The following is a 15,537-nucleotide window of genomic DNA, read 5'->3' as shown; positions in this document are numbered from 1 at the left end:
CGGTCAAGAGTCCAGAGCCCTAACCACTACTCCACACTGCTGCCCTGGATACCTGAGAGGAGTGCATTACAGTAATCAATTCTGGATGATATGAATGCATGCATAAGTCTCTTGGCGCATGCAGAACTTCCCCTTCAGCACAGGGCTGTATGGAGGCTCACGGGGGGGCCACCATCCTGGGGGGGCTCCCCCTGCCGTCCCCCAACCTTGCATAGTAGAGTAAAACCATTCCAGGTTCTACCGTGGGCTTAGTCAGTCACAAACACAGGTCCACAGTAAAACCTGAAATGGGCCGAGCTGCTAATTCATAAAATACAAGGCAAATACAAACCATTTGTGACAAACCAATTAAAACAAAGTATAATTGGGGGCCTGCTACACCCTACACAATTTAAATGCATTCAGCAATATATACCAGCTGCATCTCTGCCGGAATTTACTGTGGTAAACTTTTATAAGGGGGACACATTTTTTAAAATATGTTCTGTTTTCTCACACAGAAAGGAAGGCCATTTCGTTTTTGAATAGAGGTAGCTTTAGTACACAGTCCTTCCTCCTGTTAATAACTTGCATTCAAAAACAGCTGAATAAACAGAAGAATATGCAAAGCTGCTCATTCCTAACTACAGTAAAGGGCCTCTATTACAATATTTATAGCAACTTATTCAGCAGTTTCCTTTCATCCAAGGTTTATGAAGGGCAAAGTGCCATACCTATGCCCTACCTGTGGTAAAGTTAACAGCAGCCTTTGTTATGAAGTTTATCAGTAGGATTATTTACTGTGTGAAAGGTAGGTTAGGAGACAGTGGGTGTGCTTATTGTGTCAGGTGTCTATGAGCCCTCCCACTGCACTAGGTGAAAGGATACAGACTGTAGGGTTCCAGTAGTTTAATGATTCAAATCAGTGTTTAATCTAATTGGTTTCTATCCACTTATATCAGTTTTTCACTCAATAATTCATCTTGTTGATGCAAGTCCTCCCTGTCACTGTGTGTATAATTGTACCATGTTAAGTCTCATCAGTATCTATGCTTCACTGTGTTATATATACATGTTTTGTTTTGTTTCTCTGCAGCTTTCCATACTGTACAGAGTCCACATGAACAGTTTGAATAGTGCTGGAATGGCATGGCTCAGTTGATCGATTTAAGTTTTCGAAAATAAAGTTTTTTTTTTTTTTAATCCTTTAATAACACAGGAGTTAGAGGCTCCCGAGTGGCACATCCGGTAAAGGCGCTCCGCGTGGAGTGCAGGATGTGCTCTATAGCCTGGATATCGCAGGTTCGAATACAGGCTATGTCACAGCCGACCGTGACCGGGAGTTCCTAGGGGGCGGCACACAATTGGCCGAGCGCTGCCCGGATAGGGAGGGCTTAGGTCGGCAGGGGAATCCACGGCTCACCACGCATCAGCGACCCCTGTGGCCAATAGGGCGCCTGTGGTTTTGCAGTGGAGCCGCCAGATCTGTGTTGTCCTCCGGCACTATAGGTCTGGTGGCATCGCTGTGGATCTGCAGTGCGAAAAATGACGGCTTGGCAGGAGCACGTTTCGTAGGACGCATGCTCCAGCCGCCGTTTCCAGCGTTGGCGGGGGGTTGCGAACGGTGAGCAACGAGGATACAGATAATAATTGGGCATACTAAATTGGGGAGAAAACCGGGGTAAAAAATTGGCGATGATTAAATTTTTTAAATAAATAAATAAATAAATAAATAAATAAATAAATAAAATAACACAGGAGTTAATTAAAGACTGGAGAAAACGCTTTGATATCAGCATAACGAATTACTGCCAGCATACTCAGCAGGTTTAGTTTCCTGGCTGCCGTTTGGTGTAATCATAGCTATGCTGTCAATTTCAAAATGACACCATTCAGTATCTTCACTGAAAGCTCTTTGGGACTCGCCTCTGAAGTGAATAAGTCAACTGTCCATGCTTTTCCACAATAACACCTTCCAACCATTTCTCATTCCCCCCCTCCAATGTTTGACATGGACTAACCTGGACATTGAAGTCACAGCTGCGTACTCTTCCTTTGTCAAACTGGAGCTTCTGATAATCTTGCTTTGTTTCCACAACCTTTGCAAAATCAGGTCTCAGCAGACTGAAATGGGTGCTTCAAAAATGGTGAGCAGCTAGTTGCAGAGATATGTCTGATTTTTTCTTTTCAGAGTCCAGCACCTGCTTCAGGATCTGTACAGAGTGTTCGGCTGCACCATTGGAGGATGGATGGTATGGAGGTACCAAAGTGGGTTTGATTGCATTCATTTTCAGGAATTGGGTCAATTCGACAGCAGTGAATTGAGGACTGTTGTCTAAGACAAGTTCCTCCGGAAACCTGTAAGAAGAGAACAGACTTAGAAGAATTTCCATGTTTTTTGCCGTTGTAATTTGTGTCATGTGGAAAACTTCTAGCCATTTTGAGTGGCTGTCCACTATATGATCTATATGAATTCTTTGCCATACTCGAGTGGGCCATTTCCAGGGATGTAAAGGTGCTGCAGGTGAAGTATGTTCTGTACTGCCATGCCAGCAGAGCACACTGTTATACAATTTCCTCTGTCCTTATCCAACCATGGTCACCAGAAAGAGCTTCAGGCTAAAGACTTCATATGACACATTCCAGGGTGCTCTTCATGGAGATTCTCTAGCAGTTCTCTGCTTTTGTGATTATCTCTATCTTCTCTTGGGCGGGGTGTATTCTACACTTTTCTGCATGAACCTGTATTTAGACAATATTACTCTGATTCTGTAACATTCCAGTCTGTTTCACACTTCATTACACTGCTCTACGGTGACCTTGTAGTATTTCACTGACTGAAAGATTGCATTATAAAAACAGATGAATAAACAGAAGAATCTGCAAAGCTGCTCATTCCTAACTACAGTTTAGGGCCTCTATTACAGTATTTATAGCAACTTCAGCAGTTTCCTTTCATCCAAGGTTTATGAAGGGCTTAGTGTCATACCTGTGCCCTACCTGTGTTAAGTTAACAGCAGCCTTTGTTCTGAAGTTTATCAGTAGGATTATTGACTGTGTGAAAGGTAGGTTAGGAGACAGTGGGTGTGCTTATTGTGTCAGGTCTCGATGATCCCTCCCACTGCACTAGGTGAAAGGATACAGACTAGGTTTCAAGTAGTTTAATGATTCAAATCAGTGACTAATCTAATTGGTTTCTATCAACTTATATCAGGTTTTCACTCAATAATTCATCTTGTTGATGCAAGTCCTCCCTGTTACTGTGTGTATAATTGTACCATGTTAAGTCTCCTCAGTTTTATATGTGCATGTTTGTTTGTGAGTCCACAAACAGTAAAATACTACTACTACTACTACTACTACTACTACTACTACTACTACTACTACTACTACTACTACTAATAATAATAATCTAAACTAAATTAAAAAAAAAAAAATTAACACAAATATGTGATATTAACTCCTGGGAGACGCTCAATGTTAAGTGACAAAACTGAGAGAGCAATGAGCTTCAAATGTTATCAGCTTTTTTACATTCCTCTCATGCAAAACGACAGAGCCTACAGCAGGTAGACTGCAGTGTTTAAAAGATTACAGTGATGACAACCCCAACAAGCTTTTAAACAGAACTTAAACACGGAACTACAGCAAATTCCTTATTTAACACACCGAAGATGCATCAGTCTAGGATAAATGCCAAGTAGCACATGGAAACTTTTAAAAAACTTTATTGCTTAACAAAACATAAGCACATAGTATAAAATAATAAGAGGATTCCCATCTCTTTGGATAACAAACTCCATACATTAAATTAACTATACAGGCATTCCCAGGGTATTATAACTCAACTGTATTATTACAAGCTCCGTACATTACATTAACTATACAGGCATTCCCAGGGTATTATAACTCAACTTTATTATTTTGTAAATACATTAACGATATCCTGTCTTTTTTGCTTTTTTATTTAAGCAATTGATGGTGTCGATGTATCTCTGCATTTCTTTTTTTAAACATAATAAAATGTGTTTTATTTTCTAACCATTTCATTTTATGAACATGGTATTTACCAACACATTATTCCTAGATGCATTAGGTATATAATAATATCCTGCTCCATGTCATAAGGGTTTGAAAAGTAAAGCAGAACATCAACAGCAAAAAATCTTACCTGTTTACCCAACATTCTCAGAATATTATAATGCTGCAAATCATTCCAAATAATCAACAACCTTTACCTTGATGAAGTCCTTCTGAAGCCACGCCCACTGTGTGTGCTGCTCTATTTAAACACTGCCCAAACCCAGGAGCGTTATTCTGAACGCTGAGCTAATTAACAGAGAGCCGAGGTGTGTCTCTGTTCCTGACAAACATGTCTGTGATTAGCCTGCTCCTAGCACACACCGCCACGGTGTCTCTGGCTTTAGTTTTAACTGCTTTTATATTTTTATACTTTTACTCGAAATCCTCCAAGTCGTCTAATTACAACTTCCCCCCCGGCCCGCCGGCTCTACCTGTTATTGGGAACCTGAACATTTTGGACCTGCACCGGCCATACAAAACGCTGAGTAAGGTGAGTGGCACTGTGGACCAGGCAGGGCATTAAGATCAGGATTGAAGTGGGTAGTTTGGGTAGGTTTTTACTGATTTAACATCAGGACTGAAGAAAGAGAAACAGGTATATTTTATTGGCCTTAAGTTTAGATATTTTAGAAGAAGTATTTTTGTCATCTGATTCTGGTTCACTTAACAATTGACTACAGTACTGTGTTATAAACAATCGATTCCTGACCCTCCCTCCCTACTGTAAATGTACAATGCAAAATGCATAACATACAGACTGACAACAAGATCATGCATGGGCACGTTTATCATTGGTTTTGTTTCTTTCTTTTAGTATTTCTTGAATTCTCTTTTAATGGCCTTCATTTAGAGGGGAATTGGTAGTTGTATTTGAAGAAGTGTTTTGTGCAGCTACTCAGCAGTGAAATCAGCTGTCTTAGTGCCCATAACATCTGAAAATAAATCTAACATGCAGGCAGGAGGAGGAAAATCATGTCCAAATCTGATCTGAAATATGAATGTGTAATATAGCAATTCCTTTAGACAATAGTTACAATGGTAAAAACATAGACATGTGTATTGAAGTACAGTGAAAGCATAGGCTATTATTTATTTATTTATTTATTTATTTATTTATTTATTAGCAGATGTCCTTATCCAGGGTGACTTACAATTGTCATAAAGTATCACACTACAAAGTATCGCATTATAAAATATCACACTACAGAGTTTCATAATACAGATGAGCAGTTATGACGCCTAAACCTGATCAGCCTCTGGATAGACTGCTGTGGGATGTTCCACCACTTTTCCTTTGGAGCTGAAGCCAGCTGGCTGTGGATGGCACTGGTAATTTGGTCCCACAGATGTTCTATTGGACTCGGTCTGGAGAAAAAGTTGGCCATGGCAAGACCTCGACATTGTTTTCTTGAAGTCATGCAATTGTAATCCTAGCACTGTGTGGTCTTGCATTGTCCTGCTGGAAAATCGACACTTCAGGATTGGCTTGTAGGAACAGAAAAACTGTTGCCTCAAGGACTTGTCAATGTATCACTGAGCATTAAGATGGCCCTCAATCTGCACCAAAGGTGTTCTTGTGTTAAAAGAGATTCCTCCCCACATCATCATGCTTCCACCGCACCACGGGTTGGCTTGAACAACGCAACACTCAGCATAATGTCTCCACACACGTTATCTTCCATCAGGTCTGTCAAGGGCAAAACGGCATTCTTCGGTGAATAAAACACTCCACCACTCTCTCTGCCATCACCTCAGATGTTCTCTGTCCCACAGAAGATGGAGATTTCGTCTCTCGGCTGTCAACATGTTACCCCTGAACGGCCTCTGAGCATGCAAATCATTTTCATGCAGACGGCGAGCTACAGTCATTCTGCTGATGCGCGGGTTATTTCTTCCTGGAATTTCTCATGCTGTAGCCACTGCAGTCTGAAAACGATTACGCAGTCGAATGTGACGGTCCTGGGCCGGTGTGGTGACCCTCTGCCTTCCAGGACGTGGCCTGTCCCTCACAGAGCCGGTTTCCTGGTTTCTCTGGACTAGTCTGCTGATTGTTGAAGCAGAACATCTCATTCTCTGGCCAACTTCTCTCGCACAGGCCCTCTTCAATCATGCCGATAGCAACCAGACGACGATATTCATTACTCAAGCAGGGCATGGTCGGATCTTTCGCTGTTCTTGTGTTAATTAAAATCATGTGTTTTCAAATGGCTATTTATACAGATTCTTAATGAACTCATTTGGCAATTTTAACTCAACTCAAATACCAAACACTGAGAGTCTGGCGTTTTTATGAAATCACATGACATGAGCTCAGTATTTTGTTATCCCAAAGGAACAATACTACTCAAACAATCAACAAACCTATCTGCTACTACTTAAAATGTAAATAACATTATGTATGTGCCCAATAAGCTATTGATGTAAAACTTAGATGGTTGCGTTTTTATTGTGCATCAGTATGTGCGTGTGTGTGTGTGTCTAATATATATATAAACTTTATTTGTTGAGCGCCTTTCATTCCAAGAGGTTCAAGGCGCTTCACATAGACTTACAAAAAAGCAGTACTTACAAAAAATATTGTAAAAAGAATAAGAAAATAAGACAATGTAATATAAAGATAGGTAGAATAATATATATACACAAAGAAAAGAACACCATACCTACTGTCAAGCATGGAGGTGGTAATATCCTTCTACGGGGCTGTTTTTCCTCTAATGGCACAGGGAATTTAGTTCCAATACATGGTAAAATAGATTTCTGAGAAGTCCTCAGAATTTGAATGAACTGGAACAATTTTGCATTGAAGAATGGTCAAAAATCACTAAAGAATCATGCCAAAAGCTCATTGACAAATATCCTAATTGTTTGAAAGAAGTTATTATTGCTAATGGTGCCTCACTAGCTATTCATTTAATTTTCCTTGTCAGAATATGAATACTTTTGAATTGTCATTTCTGGAGTTTTGCAAAAACATTGCTGAAATAAATAATTGTAGACATCTATTTCTTGTAACTTTTTTTCCCCTCATTAACAAAAGCAAAACTTTTGCTACAAAAGATTTTTCCTATAATTTGTTTGAGAAATTATACATTAACGATCTCTCTCTCTCTCTCGCACACACACACACACACACACACACACACACACACACACACACACACACACACACACACACACACACACACACACACCACACTCAGTGCGGAGTGCAGATGTCAAATTTTCAAACTGCACAACATTAGGCTAGCCTATACTGTAGTAACATACAGCTGTGGCCAAGTTTTGCATCACCTAGAATTAAAAACAAAACAAAAAAAAAACTACATGAATATAATTTAGATTTTATTTAACATCATGTCATCAAAGAAACTACAAAATTATATCGCAAAAGTCTACTGGAAGCTATAATTGGTACTGATAAATGTAACGCAAATGTCACAAAATTCTAATGTAGAATGCATTTTTAAAAAGCTTAGCTACCTGGCAAATTGAAGGTACCTCGCGGCTCTTACTGGCTGCTGACTTCAGAACAACACAAGAATTCGTAGCTCTAGCCAAAGGAGATTCTGAGCAGCACACACATGACTAACATGAGAGCAACGGGCTGGCAGAGAGGAAAATATCTGTCATCCTCACTGGAACGATGGGAAGATATCTTACAAGTGCTTTACAAAGGTTTAGGCAGTGCAGCAACCAAACAGAGGAAGAGTTCTGGGAGCAGCAACAGAAATGTTGGAAGTGCACGGCACACATCTTTTAAAACTGGGCACTACTGATGCTACTGTAATGAGCGGATCTTGCAACTTACATTCGAAGTTCTAACAAGTAGACACACTTTCCTGCTAATGCTTTGAGAGTCATCGCTCCTCCTCTTCTCTCTCCAGCTCTCGGAGACGTACGGCAATGTGTTCACCTTCCACATGGGTCCCAAGAAGTACCTAGTTTTGACAGGATATGAGGCAGTCAAGGAGGCTCTAGTAACCCAAGCAGACGACTTCTCGGAGAGAGGCCAGACGCACACCACAAACACTAGCTCTAAAGGCGGGAATGGTAAGAGACGTGCCTCCAGAGTCCCTTCATCCAGAACTGCAGCAGGCATGGCTGGTTCACAGGTGAGGGTCAGTGGTGTTGATTGCGCTAATTTACCATTCCAATTGAAATAAACAGCTTTGTGTTGATTGGTGCTTTCAGTTTATCCTCTGTGAAGAGCACCAATCATCCAGGCAATGGTTTCTTCAGTCGTTTCAATTGAAATGGTGCAGTAGAAGTTTGACACCAGTTGACCCTCCAGTCCATAAGGCCTGTTTTTGCATGTCTAGTTTGAAAAAAATACATTTCTTGACTACTGAGGGACACTGCATGAGATTTGAAGACTTTCATGAGCTTTTTTCAGCTTGTCCTGTTCTTGTTGACACTCCATCAATTCTCTTAACTAAAGCATTTTTCTTGTTTAGATTCACTTTGTATCATTGTGTTGAATGTTAAAGCACCAAAGCTGGTCCGCCAGAGTGTAACCATTAACCTGTCCCCTGCCACACTCTGCCCCTAGAGGATGTAGGAAATACCTCATTGTTTATGTGGTGGTTCTTACTGCTGAATGTCTTACATCCACTACAGGCAGAATGTTGCAGAGGGACCAGTAGTAGTTGATTATTGATCTCTGTGTAATAAGATTAGGTTACATATTGTAGTCTTGGACCAGGCTGCAGGCAGCTCTAGGTTGATACTGGAATGAGTTTGAGTTTCAGGCTGGCTTCATGGTGGGAACGTTGTATCACTGTAGCAGTGGTGCTCTGTTCATGTTTCCCACAGGTATTATCTTCGGTAAGGGGGAGTCCTGGAAGGTGATGCGTCGATTCACCCTCTCCACTCTGCGGGACTTTGGGATGGGGAAGAAGACCATTGAGGACCGGATCATCGAGGAGTCCCAGAAACTGGTGGAGGTCTTCCAGTCCCACAAAGGTGACGACCAAACAAAGAGCAGAGATAATAAAGGGTTGACCCTCAATGGGCATGAAACAGAGACCAGACCCAGATTCTGTAGCTGAAATTAAAGTTTTAAAATGTGTTTCCATATCCACCTCTTCTGAGAGACTTCCTTCTGTTTAGCGCTTCTCCAGTCGCTAGTAATTTGTTATTTAAAATCATTGCAAAGAAAGTAGGTTCACATTCTGCTCTGCTCTTTTCTGTTGTGTCTTTTCTTATTTTAAAGTCAAGTAGACTAACGTTTTTAGCTAGTGCCTTCCTCTGAAGAAAGTAGACTTGTGTTTCGGCTACTGCTTTTGTTAGTGCCATAAACATACTTTCTTTTGTTTCTTATAGTTTTACCTTCTAATTCTTATTAAGCTTTTGAAGTTACAGATGGCTTTTCTTGTTCCCCCACTCTAAGGAAAACCCTTTGACCCCCAAATCATCATCAACTCTGCAGTCTCCAACATCATCTGCTCCATCGTGTTCGGAGACCGCTTCGACTACGGCGACGCACAGTTCCTGAATCTGCAAAGAATTGTGAATGAGAACGTCAGGCTGGCTGTGAGCCCCAAGACACAGGTACAGTGTAGTGATTAGAGCTCCTGCTCAATTTGATCAGTGCTGCTAGTGTCTGCTGCATTCAGGTCTGATTTTATGAAGGTGCAGTCAGATAAGATGAAGTTAAGATCAAACTCCTATTAAATCTTCTAAAGATCCGCAATCAGTGCAATATGTAATTCTCATTAGGTTTGTTATTGATGCAAGTATTGCTGAAATTGCAATTGCACATCCTATTGCTGCACATATTCAGGTTCTGGCTACTATTGGCTTTTTGGCCACTGGTAGCTTTCAAAGGCAGATCGGAGATATCATTTCACGAGCCTCTTTTAGCACATTGATGCCTGGGGTTTGGGACTCGGTCATTTCACTCTGTCCTGGGTACATTCCATTTCAGTACAGGGAACAAATGCAGGTTGGAGTAAAAAGGGATTTCCATTCAATTGCTGGGTTCCCCAATCCAAGTGCTATGGACTGCACTCGTATAGCAATTAAAGCACAAAGAGTGAAATTCATTTAATTGTGAACAGAAAACAGTACCATTCAATTAGTGTGCAGGTTATATCTGATGTCCGTCTCTGTCTACTAAATGGAAAAATTTCCACATGTGAACAACTTTTACTTAGAAAAGATTTAATTATGCGTGTGGAAAATCTAATAATTTATTCACGTACAAATGATAAATATAGGCTCAGATCTATTTTTTTCATTGTGACATTGTGTAGAGTAATATAGTAATCCTTTAATGGAGGATCATTACAGCCATGTTCACCATTAAACTCTCCCTCTTCCTCCTTGTCTTTCAGCTGTATAACATGTTTCCTTTCCTGGGCTTCTTCCTGTCTGATCACAAGAAGGTTCATACAAACGGAAAAATGTTCCAGGGATACTTTAGAAACACATATAAGGATTGTAAAGACACTGTGGACAGTAATGACCTGAGAAGCTTCATCGACACGTTCATCTCTAGGCAGAGAGAAGAGGTAATATTAGCACAGCAGAGCCTTGATATCAGGGACTGGCAAGGGACCAACACTGTGGCTAAAGGGGACCCAGCAGAGCCTCGCTATCAGGGACTGGCAAATGTTCCAGGGATACTTTAGAAACACATATAAGGATTGTAAAGACACTGTGGACAGTAATGACCTGAGAAGCTTCATCGACACGTTCATCTCTAGGCAGAGAGAAGAGGTAATATTAGCACAGCAGAGCCTTGATATCAGGGACTGGCAAGGGACCAACACTGTGGCTAAAGGGGACCCAGCAGAGCCTCGCTATCAGGGACTGGCAAGGGACCAACACTGTGGCTAAAGGGGAACCAGCAGAGCCTCGCTATCAGGGACTGGCAAGGGACCAACACTGTGGCTAAAGGGGAGTGCTCTTAAAACTGAAGGGACAGAGTCGAAACATCTTTTTTTGTCACATACATATTTATAGAGATGCCCCTCCAATAGTTTGTTTCTTTTTGCCTATTGCTGAGTAACAGTTAATGAATGAAAACTGCAGTATATTTGTCCACCTCCAGGTAGGGATTTTGTCAAACCCACCAAGCTTTTCAGAAGTGCAATATCCCAGGCAGTGCTTTTCGAAACACAGAGGAGGGCAGTAGCACTGTTTAGACCTGTTGTATTCATTGTGTTAGGGTTAGGGTTAGGGTTAGAGGAGGGCAGTAGCACTGTGTGTATTCATTTTATTAGTGTAGGTTGTTTTTGATTACTCAGTTTTCTAACTGTTTTGGCCTGTGTTTCTAACAGTAGTTTTGTGAAGGTGCTTTGTTACAATGTCGTTGTTGTAGATTTACCTGCACAGTTTAGCACTGAGTATTTGAAGTTGTAGATGGATTACCTTGGAAAGGAGTTGTCACTGATGCCCTTCATTGCTTTACAGGAGGCCAGAAACTCTAACAAGTATTTCCACGAGGATAACATGGCAGCCACATCGGCGAACCTGTTTGCTGCTGGGACTGAGACAACCTCTACCACCCTGCGCTGGGGGCTGCTGCTCATGATGAAGTACCCCCACATTCAGGGTGAGCGAGGGGGGACCCCCACTTTCAGGAGGGAAACATGTTTTGCTTTTTAGAGAGACACAGGCACAGAAACAGAGAGAAAAAACACCTCAATCCTGAACTGAACATCCCTGCCTGCCATTCAGTCCTGGGTCTCTCTCAATCAGATACACCTCTTCATATCAGTATATTGCAGTGTGTTCCTGGGTCGACTCAATCAGATACACCTCTTGATTGTTTGTAAATCCTCCCTGTTAACAGACAAAGTCCAGGAGGAGATTGAGAGTGTGATTGGGAGAGAGCGCCCCCCGCAGGCCGAGGACAGGAAGAGCATGCCCTACATGGATGCCGTGCTGCACGAGATACAAAGAGTGGGCAACGTGGTGCCCATGAACCTGCTGCACGAGACCAGAGGGGACACCACCTTCCGGGGGTACAGGATACCCAAGGTGAGATGGACAGAGTGTATAGGGGTGGTCCGGTCCACACCTTCATCATGCGAATTCCTGTTCAAATGGAAAACATACAGACTAATAAACCAACAAAGACACTGTTTGAGGGCATTGCAGTTCCTCCATGTCCAACTTCAAGCACTCCTCATATGATACAATGCACCATCTTTATTTCACTATCTGAGTTATTTACACATGAGAAAATCATGAAATATTGAAAACAGTGAATTAGTGAAGGGCTAAACCTAAGGCTCTGCCATTCCCATCTCAAACCAGAAAGCCTCTTTGTAACCCTAACCCTAACCCTCTGCCATTCCCATCTCAAACCAGCAAGTCTCTTTGTAACTCTAACCCTAACCCTCTGCCATTCCCATCTCATACCAGCAAGCCTCTTTGTAACCCTAACCCTCTGCCATTCCCATCTCAAACCAGCAAGCCTCTTTGTAACACTAACCCTAACCCTCTGCCATTCCCATCTCAAACCAGCAAGTCTCTTTGTAACCCTAACCCTAACCCTCTGCCATTCCCATCTCATACCAGCAAGCCTCTTTGTAACCCTAATCCTCTGCCATTCCCGTCTCAAACCAGCAAGCCTCTATGTAACCCTAACCCTAACCCTCTGCCATTCCCATCTCAACCCCCACCTGTCCTTTGTTTGGAAAGTTGACCAAGTGATAGCTTCAAGGGAGGAGATAGATAGGGGAGGGTTTGGGTTAGATATACTGTAGATAGATAGGGTTGGGTTAGGGTTAGATGGATTGGAGATAGGTAGGGGAGGGTTAAGGTTAGATAGATTGGAGAAAGATAGGGGAGGGTTAGTGTTAGGGTTAGGGTAAGATAGATTGGAGATAGATAGGGGAGGCATTGTGTTCTGCATTTTGAAGAGGGTAATTCATAAGTACAGTGGGTTCTTTCCTGGGGGTAGTACTCCGTCTGGAACGAGCTTTTGCCGAAAGTAAGATTGACACTTGTTTTAACTAATGGTCTGTCTTTTATTACCAAAGAATTCCTCTTAATACAGCAATATCAAGTAATGTAGGAGTGATATTAATGTACAGTAATGTATCCTCATTGGTATAGCTGACAGTACAGCCCTGCCTCATTAAATTAGATTAGCTTTGGTATTTTACCTTTCTGTAAATGTGTGTGTGTCCCAGGGTACCCCGGTGATCCCGCTGCTCTCCTCCGTGCTCTCTGATAAGACACAGTGGGAGACCCCTCACCAGTTCAACCCCAACCACTTCCTGGACGCACAGGGCAAGTTTGTCAAGAGAGACGCCTTCATGCCCTTCTCAGCAGGTCAGTGTGTCAGAGAGGAGCAGGGACCAGGTTAGACAGGATTGGGGCTAACCCCCCTCCACCCCGGCATTTTAACTGCAAAGGGAACTGCTATCAATAGAGCTGCAATCAGCAACCAGTTTCCTAATGGAATATAGAACAGGTAACAATCGCTACAAAGCCTTCAGATTCAGCTGAAAACATGCAGGTGCAGATTATTCTACTAATACAATTTATGCAATACGGAAAGTCTATTATTGAAAGCAAGAAGACAACCTCATTAGATTCTTCCATTTGTGGGATACAAATCAGAATGATACTGTCTTAGAGCTGCTTTACTAATCCTGAAGTCTCTGTGTGTGTGCATTGCAGTATGAGTCAGTAATCCTCTGACCCCCCCCCCCCCCCCCCCAGGTCGGAGAGTGTGTCTTGGAGAGACCCTTGCCAAGATGGAGCTCTTCCTCTTCTTCACCATGCTCCTGCAGAAGTTTCACTTCCGCCCTCCCCAGGAGGTTAGCCCTGAGCAACTGGACCTCACCCCCACTCCTGGCATCACCTCCAGCCCCCAGCCCTTCCAACTATGTGCCCTGAGCCACTGAGAGACCCTGTGGTACTGCGACCCTGCCTTACTGCAATTTTTGATGGTTAATTTATGGACATTAGAAAATGATTCAGTACCGTCGACCAATCAGCTTCCAGTTATAGCGGGCTCTAATAGATGGTAGATGCCTGCTGGAACGTCCCAGCACCAACTGTGAATCAAATTTAAAATCAATCAGCGCAAGTGCTGGCTTTTTACTTTTTGACTGTATTTTTAAGCGTAGTTAACATCTATTGGACAGTAAATACTAAAAGAAACAATTGGTCAAAATAAATTTTATTATCCACCAAAACCAGCCAATCAATACTTTGCATTGACAAAAGCAACCAATCCTGGACCTGCAACTGCCGAGAGCTGATCACTATTGCTTCATTCATATATAGATTCAGGAGAGAAAGGCTTTGGCTGAAGGTAAAAACATGGTGAGTTAGGAGGCATTTTAGACTGGTATTATAAATAAGGGTTTAAAACTCTAAGTTAATAAAAAATAAAAAAAACAATTTACTAAATAAAAACTCATTGTTTTTCTCTTTTATATGTATGTGATCCTTGTTTTTTATTTAAAAACATATTCGGCACTATTTTTTTTAGAACGTCTTAGCGGAAAGGTACCCGACGAATCAGTACAAGATGAAGGTAAATCTAGGTTTTAAGGTGTGTTTGTTTTCTTTAAAAAAAAAAAAAAAAAAAAAAATGGTAAAAATATTTTTCTAACAGCGATAGTGCCCTCTCGATGATGGCTCTACTGTGTGATAGTTGACCTTGACTTTCGACTTGCACTATCGCTTAATTGGTTGATTAATCGGTAGGTTAATCTGTGCACATTTTTAATTAAGGGAACGATATTATAGCGACTGTCCTGCATAGTAATACTAAAAAATCAATAGAATCTTGAATCAATGGGGAATTTGGTCTTTTTAAAAGCATTTTTATTATTTTTTATTGTAGTTAATGTAACACATTTTCACAGCACATCGGTTGTTTCCGTAGCTACGTACTTGGCTTCCTTCTTGTACTTCTGCATCTAGCAGAACCTGAGGCAGGAAGAGATGAAGCTGTTTGGAATCTTGTTACAGGTACCCGAGAACACTGTGGCTATTGAGAAGCGATTGCTTAACATGCTGTCATAGTCAGAGATCAGAGAAAGCAATTCCACATAATTACCTCTATTTCAAGAAAATGGATTCGTAACCAAATTGACTACAATGTCTCTACAATGTGTTTGTATTTTTTTAATTATTCTTCACAGAATGTTACATCAGACCCCACCCACCGTTACAACTGACCCTGGCCATGGGGTCAATTGTAACATCGGACACCTTACATTTCAAGTACTCTTGCTGTATGTATGTATATGAGCTCTTAAAAGAAGAGAACTATGGGGATTGGTATGGTAAATACATTTCTTTAAGGACAGGGTCAGTCAATCACACTGAAGATGAAGCAGCCCTCATAGACTCTATTGAAAGCTCCCTGTGCCTGCAGTTTATAATAGAGGTTTAACAAGATGTTTAAACTACAATCGCATACGGCTAAAGTATGCTTGACGTCACAGTTCTGGGTGAATCCAAATGCTTTGAATGACTAGCATGCCTGCTATTCCTGAT

General features: G+C 41.6%; 1 protein-coding gene across 1 annotated transcript; it reads left to right on the top strand.

Moving 5' to 3' along the window:
* Positions 1-4,225: 4,225 nt before the first annotated feature.
* LOC117412833 (cytochrome P450 2K1-like) lies at positions 4,226-14,465 on the top strand. Its single transcript, XM_034906085.2, has 9 exons — positions 4,226-4,552; positions 7,947-8,112; positions 8,875-9,024; positions 9,452-9,612; positions 10,398-10,574; positions 11,479-11,620; positions 11,861-12,048; positions 13,209-13,350; positions 13,744-14,465. The coding sequence occupies exons 1-9, from the start codon at positions 4,352-4,354 to the stop codon at positions 13,926-13,928; spliced, it is 1,512 nt and encodes a 503-aa protein (XP_034761976.2). The 5' UTR covers positions 4,226-4,351; the 3' UTR covers positions 13,929-14,465.
* Positions 14,466-15,537: the final 1,072 nt, after the last annotated feature.

Source organism: Acipenser ruthenus, chromosome 23 (assembly GCF_902713425.1).
Source record: "Acipenser ruthenus chromosome 23, fAciRut3.2 maternal haplotype, whole genome shotgun sequence".
Lineage (NCBI taxonomy): Eukaryota > Metazoa > Chordata > Actinopteri > Acipenseriformes > Acipenseridae > Acipenser > Acipenser ruthenus.
This window is presented reverse-complemented; position numbering and strand designations above follow the sequence as displayed.